Consider the following 7234-nt stretch of genomic DNA (forward strand, 5'->3'; position numbering starts at 1 on the left):
TTTATTCATCAAAACCACCATTCAAACAGTATTACTTGTACTGTCTTTAATACGTTGGAAAAATCGACAAATTTCTTTATCTGCAACACGAATTTGATGCACGAGAAGGCATGCTACGTGAGCATGTAGGATCAACCCGGCTCTAGTCGGTGGCCTGCCATCTGCCGTCGTGAGCCAGTGCTACCTCGACATGTAGGACTGACCATACTTTCGCCACCATGGACGAGAGTATCTTGTACACTTCTACCGCGAGGCCACCGGCGAGAAGCCGACTGTTGGGTGGCTGCCGGCGGCGACGTCATTTAGAGCGGCCGCCATGGACAAGGGCGAGCAAGCCTTGAGAGAGTACACGTACAAGTGGGAATGGGCTTGATGCTTTGAGATTGTGATGTCCACGTGTCGTGCATCCGAGCGGATCTAACCAGTTGGAGAGTTAGACCCATTCTCGTAGATTTTTTCCCCCTCGCCTCCTAGCTCAGGAACCACAGCGCTGCCATGTTCTCTCCGCCGGCGCAGCCCAGATTCGACCCTCTGCGCCCCACCTCACCGACGAGCTAACCATCCCTCACACCTCCCTGTTATCTACGACAACGCCCAGGTGCACCCCCCTGCAGCGACCCACCCGATGCCGCCCCGGGTCCAGTTCGCCGGTGCGTCACCCGGGAATTAGGGTGGCCGCAGCCACCATCACCACCCCGTTTCTTGCCTCGCCAGGCTGCCCGGAGGATCAACCGCTTGCCGGCTACTGGAGTAAGAACAGTGGCCGCTCCTTTTCTTCGGTCCTCCAGTTTTTAATTTCTGCAAAGCAAGTTGGTTTCTAATGTGCCCAGTATTCAATGCTAGATATACTCATATCCTATTGAATATGGAATGTTGTTGGCTGTGAAATCGAACTGTTCGTTGTGTATTATAGAACACTAAACCATCAACCAATTTAGGTGTATTTGGATTTTGGATTACACGAACTTAGGGTGTGTTTGGTTCTAAAACCAAGTGGAATGTCATGTAACATCTTGATGTTCGGCAAGAAGAGAACGAGGTCGGATGGAACGGTTCCTTGGGACAGAATGCCAAAAATTGATAGATACCGGACTTGAGCAAGAACTCCAATCGATCTAGGGAGATGGTGGCGATCTAGGGAGAGGGTCGCGAGCGATCCCACGGGACATCCTTGGGCTCCGCCTGGGAGGCATCCCCGCCACGGCCACTCCCCGCCTGGGAGGCATCCCAGCCCTGGCCGCTCCTCGCTGGCTCGAGCGGGTGATGCAGGAAGTCAGGTACGGGGAGAAGAGGAGCCGCCCCGGACAACTGCGGCGGAGACGGCGGATGGGACCTCTATCCCGTCGGCTTCGGATGCGGCGTCCCTGGCGCGGAGCTTCTGGAGTTCGGTGAGGAAGGGGCTTGTCCGGATAGGAGGCTGAGGAGGAGGAAAGGGCTGTGAGGGTGGGGAAGGAGCTCGGCGGAGCGGCGGAGGTCGCCGGTGATGGTCGGCAGCTGAACGGGAGTAGGCAGGCGCGCGAAGGATGTGACGGAGAGGCGAGAGGCAAGCGGTTCTGCGTGGTCCGCCCGATTTGGAAAGACCACTCGGAATGGTATAAACAGGGAATATGCCATTCTCTGGAATCGATTGATTCCGGTTCCTTCGACGATCCGAACGCGAGAATGAGTTCTGGGAACGGAACCGACCCGTACCGTCCCACTTCCTGACAGAAACCAAACACACCCTTACATACCCATGTTGGCGGCGGCAATCATACTTCAGTCGTTTTTTCAGATTTCCATCCTTCCAACAAAGATGAGTTAGTTCAGGCATCACTGTTCTTATGCTTCCTACTTATGGAGCTTCCAAATTATACTACTTACTATGTATGCTTCGGTCCACATAGTTTTGCTTCCATAGTTCAACCATTTTCGCAAATTTGGAGTGTAGGTGTTAAAAATTGCATCTCCATGTTCGTGAGAATCTTAGTTAACTTTTCTATGCTTCAATTGAAATGAGTCATATCGGCATAGCACATTTTCATGCTTCCTACTCACGGGTCTTCTAAATTGTACTTCTTTGGTGTCCATAGATTACTTCCATATTCCTACTTTTACAAAATATTCAAAATTCAGATATGTAAAATGCAGCCAATTTATCTTCTCATTTTGAGGTACCATCCTGCTACCGGTAGATTCTGTTTTATTCTAATTGTATGTGTTGATAAATCATGATTTCCCCCCTTATTTCAGTGTGTGTAGGCTAACAAAATTACCAATTGAAATTGACAAAATTGGTTTGTTCATCACAAAAGGATGCACACACAAGTTGCCGCTAGGCATTGCTAATTTCAGTTTCAAAATGTTATGCTTACGCTAGGCATGGGTATGTTAAGATAGCATGAAATTGATGCTTTGTGTATCCATGCTTCTGAATTTATTGAGTTTGTTGTTCACTCCAGATAGTTTGCTGCAATAGAATATGCTTCTACTTTTTTCTGTACTTGTTACACTGTAAGACCATATTTTGTATTTAAATACTCTCATCATGCTTCCTACATTTCATACGTGTATATATATATATGCATATAATGCAAGTTCACACCTTTCAGATTTCTTTGTTTCCATTGGTACAGTCAGGTTGCCAAATTAGTAGTTGCTACAGACCATTTTATTTCTTGCATAAGCTTCTATAGTGTGTTTATTCCATGCTTGGAAAGCTAACTATATATTACTTCTACTGTGTAGGTAGTTTGCTAGTTTGCTTTCATGGTTCCTGCTTCCGTAGTCTGATCCCTAGCGGTTCCCATGCTAGTTTGCTAGTCTGATCCCTAGCGGTTCCCATGCAGCCGAGCAACCTGAAGGTACCGCCTTTCCTCTTTACTCACTGAATCAGCCTCCTTTCCCTGCAGTTCTGTTGGAAACCAAGGTCTCACTGGGTCAAATTACTAGGGTTCTTGCTCTCGATTGGTGCAACCGGAGTTACTTGCTTACTGTTTCTCGGTGAAGTTATTGAAGCATCGGGTTTGTTGCTTCCCCACAGAAGGTGCGGAGGCATCGTAGAGCCAGAGGGAGAGAGACCTGGAGTAGTTTTCTGGTTTTTGGATTGGGCATCAGAGAGTGGCAGCTGTTGGTTGGTTTCTTGGTTCTTGATTTGCTTCTGTGGTGGAGGGAAGGGCTAAGAATACAAGGGAGGGTATTGAGGGCAAGGGTAATGGAGGTCGGGGGGTAGGCGATGATGGAGCCCCAGGGAGTGGAACTCGAGGATGACAGCATCGATTTCTGGGCCTCCCTCGGCGTGAGCACCCATGTCCATGGCGTCGACCAGATGGCGCTCCACAGTGTGCACATTCTTGACCACCAAGGACAATCGCTGCCACCGGCAGTGGTCTCACACCCAGAGTCTGTCTGTAAGGAGTTGTTCCCTGTTGAAGCCGACCCCTGCCTTGAGCCCCGGGTGGGGATGGAATTCGAGTCGGGCGAGGCTGCCAAGACCTTCTATATTGCTTATGCTGGCCGTGTTGGGTTTTCGGTCCGCATCGCTCGGTCCCGTAAGTCCAAGTGCAGTGAGTCCATCATCATGCTAAGGTTTGTTTGCTCAAAGGAAGGGTTCAGCAAGGAGAAGCGTGTTGTTGAAGGGAAGAAGACAAGGAAGAGGCTAGCCTCCATCAGGGAAGGCTGCAATGCCATGCTTGAGGTTCTCCGCAGAGGCGACAACAAGTGGGTTGCCACCAAGCTTGTTAAGGAGCATAACCATGAGGTTGGGATGCCCAGCACAGTGCACTATATAGCCACTGAGAGCGATACTATGGTTGACCCATACATTGACATGGAGTTTGAATCCCTTGAGTCTGCCAAGACATTCTACTACTCGTATGCTATCCGTGCGGGATTTGAAGTTCGCGTGCGCCAGTCTCGGAAATCACAAGATGAGTCACTCAAGATGCTGAAGCTTGTGTGCTCAAGGCACCGCTACCATTCAGGACGGGAGAACAATGGAGACGATACCAAGAGAGATCCCTCCAGAGACGGTTGTAATGCACTGTTTGAGATAATTCGGAAGGACAAAGGTGTCTGGAGGGTCTCCAAACTCATCCTAGAGCACACTCATGAGCTGAACCCTGCACCAGCAAGCAGCGTTTGTTGTGTCCGCTCACAAGGTGAGATACTTGTCATTGCAAAGAACTTTGCTGACACACGGAATCTTCTATTGAATGGCCAAGATTCTCAGCCTCATAGAGAGATCCGGTACAATGATCTAGGGCCAGAGGATGCTCAAAGCCTACTTGAATATCTTAAAAAGGTACAGGCTGAGGACCCTGCATTTTTCTATGCTGTGCAGCTTGACAAGCATGAGGACACGGTCAATATCTTCTGGGCTGACGCGAGTGCTAGGATGGCTTATTACCATTTTGGTGACGCTGTTAGGTTTGAGACAGCATACAGGAGCAACAAGGAGCATATACCCATTGTCATATTTTCAGGTGTCAATCATCATGTGCAGCCTGTTATTTTTGGCTGTGCACTACTTGTTGATGAATCTGAAGAATCATTTGTATGGTTATTTGAAAAATGGCTTGAAGCAATGCATGTGAGGCCTCCTGTTTCTTTCGTAACAGAGCTGAACCAAGAGATGGCAGCTGCAGCTGCCAAGGTATTACCTGACACCTGTCATATTTTCTGTGAAAAGCATATATTAGGCACGGTCAAGGAGGAGTTGCATAGTATTTATCCCGGACTAGACCATTTCATAACTGATCTGAGAAAGTGCATTGATGGATGTAGAATAGAAGAATCATTTGAATCATGTTGGGAATCAGTTCTCATGAAACATGGCTTTAGAAATAATGAACATTTACAGTCTCTTTATGATATTCGCAAACGATGGGCCCCTGCATACACAAAGCAATCATTTCATGCCAGAAACCTGCTTGCACAAAGCTGTGAAAATCTTGAAAAGATTATAGATACATACTTCTCGTCCAAGACCCAATTACAGGTGGCTGTGCAGCAACTTGAACAAGCTATTTGTAATTTCCATGCGAAAGAAGCCCAGGCGGATTATCTGACAATGTTTCAACTACCAGCACTGAGGACTGCTTCACCAGTGGAGAAACAAGCAGGTTTAGTATTTTCTAGGAAAGTGTTTGATATATTTCAGGAGCAATTTGCGGAGTCCTTTGGGTACCATGCAGAGAGGCTCGAGGATAGGATGCTACACAAGTACCGCCTGACAGTAGATGATGGTGACGAGGAGGCACATATCGTCTCTTTCAGTCCAGATCAAAGTACAGTGTGCTGTAGTTGTTGCTTATTCGAGAGCTGTGGAATCTTGTGCAGGCATGCTCTTCGAGTTTTCATCATCGAAGGAGTGCGTTTCCTTCCAAAGGCCTATGTCTTGAAACGCTGGACAAAGCATGCAAAAAGTACTGTCACCCTGGATAACTACATTGAACTAAGGGGATACTGTGAGGACCCTTCGACTTCAAGGTACAATGATCTTTGCTATGATGCAAACAAATGTGCAAAAGAGGGCTCAACATCCACTGAGCGCTATAAAATTGCTAAAGAGGCACTGTGCAAGGCTCTTGATGAAATAATGCCTACAAGGAATATTAGAGAGCAAAATTCACAAAACTGTACAACATCATTAAGAAGTCCAGTCAAGAAACTTGGGACATCTAAAGGTACCTCTGGCAAGAGCATAAAGAGGCCAGCATTCAAAAATTCCCTTGTGGAGAGCAATGGCAGTAGATGACCAGATATTGTGAATTTGAACATAATGCGATTTCACCTGTTCTGACCTTGTATAGTTGTAGTATCATTCAATCTAGTACTAGTCTCTTATGCTGTGGCTGGCCATGGCTTTTTCCTGTCAGCAAGGGTGCTAATGAATCGTTTGAGACATTACTGTTCAAAAGGAATGTAGGAACATATGCCCTTCGTGGGAATTTTCTATGAATGGCACTGTAGGAAGGGCAATTTTGTTACATGGTAGTACATCCATAATTTTGTACGTACCATTGCGTGACCAACGTAGCATAGCCTTATGTTAGTTGGGATTTACTTTTTATACCGAAAGACTGTTAAATTGCGGTTAGCATGTGTAGAAGTGACAGTTGTGCTACGAAAGCTAACTGCAGTCGAGTACTTATGCAGTTAAGCACCTGTACTGCTTTTTTCTTTTGCGAATAAGCACCTGTACTGTTTAGGACAGGCATTTGTATGTTTTGAGTTCTGTGCTTCTCCTTGATCGTTCGTATGAAATGCAGTATGTTATGTATGTTGCACATTTAGGTATTTGTATCCTCAAAACTTGTTTTCTGTTCTGGATTGTAGCTGTCTGGCTTTCATATTTGTTACTCAAAAAACGTCGTATATTATGATACGGAAGGAGTATAAGATGTTTTGGATATTTCAGTATGGACCATATACGGACTGAAATGAGTGGACAAACACACTAAAACGTGAGAAAAAAATTTAGAACATCTTTTATATTTGTGAACAGAGGGAGTACTTTTCAGCTCAGGGTATTATATTTTAGTTGTACGGTACTGTGTTCCGTTGTTTTATACATGTGTTCATAATAACGAAATACTGTATGTGTGTTTCCCAATGGCTACTCTAGCATCATTTTAATTTGAAGCTTCATAATAGTTGTAGTTTGCGATGACTCTGATTAGATTCTGTGACTAATACTGCAATTATACTCTTCAGCTTCCAGGACCCTAATATGTGCTGAGTTGAGTGGTGCTTGTTGTTTGCCGTCATTTGATATTTCATGAGTTGAGTCTGTCCTTTTTTATACTTGGGAGCCACTTGAATGGTGATTTAGGTCTCGTGGAATCTGTTTTAGCAAGTTCGTTCTTAAATTCCAATCCCAACAGCTCCCATCTCTCTTGGACATCTGGTTCCTTCCGCTTCCAGGAGCACACATAACACACCACTCATGTGCTAACTTTAAATTGGGAAAAGTTTGGCCGAATAATGGTATCCAGGCTCCACCCCTCTACCGTTAGAGTTCTATTCGAGATCAGCGACAAATGCACATGAAATTTTTATTTTGTTTGATTTTATTTAAATTCAAAAATGTTCATGAATTTTAAAATTGATCATAAATTTCAATAAAACCGCCAATTGGAAAAGGTGATCGTGAATTTGAAGAATGTTCCTGAATTTGAAAACATATCCATGAATTTGAAAAATAATCACAAATTTGAACATTTACGTGAATTTAAAAAAAATAGTTTGAAGA

The 7234-nt window shown here is 45.3% G+C and overlaps 1 protein-coding gene across 2 annotated transcripts; it reads left to right on the forward strand.

The window, feature by feature from the left end:
* Positions 1-432: 432 nt before the first annotated feature.
* Positions 433-5969, forward strand: LOC123103634 (protein FAR1-RELATED SEQUENCE 5). 2 transcript variants are annotated; one of them, XM_044525279.1, is made up of 3 exons: positions 433-750; positions 2728-2843; positions 2932-5969. In XM_044525279.1, the coding sequence occupies exon 3, from the start codon at positions 3215-3217 to the stop codon at positions 5735-5737; it is 2523 nt and encodes an 840-aa protein (XP_044381214.1). In that variant the 5' UTR covers positions 433-750; positions 2728-2843; positions 2932-3214; the 3' UTR covers positions 5738-5969. The 2 variants fall into 2 exon arrangements, with proteins under 2 accessions (XP_044381214.1, XP_044381215.1); XM_044525280.1 differs by lacking the exon at positions 2728-2843 and having other exon boundaries at positions 2892-5969.
* Positions 5970-7234: the final 1265 nt, after the last annotated feature.

The sequence above is a fragment of the Triticum aestivum genome, chromosome 5A, assembly GCF_018294505.1.
Source record: "Triticum aestivum cultivar Chinese Spring chromosome 5A, IWGSC CS RefSeq v2.1, whole genome shotgun sequence".
NCBI classification, from domain to species: Eukaryota; Viridiplantae; Streptophyta; class Magnoliopsida; order Poales; family Poaceae; genus Triticum; species Triticum aestivum.

Coding starts and splice junctions, on each gene's coding strand:
- LOC123103634 (XM_044525279.1), top strand. CDS start 3,215: ATGATGGAGCCCCAGGGAGTGGAACTCGAGGATGACAGCATCGATTTC.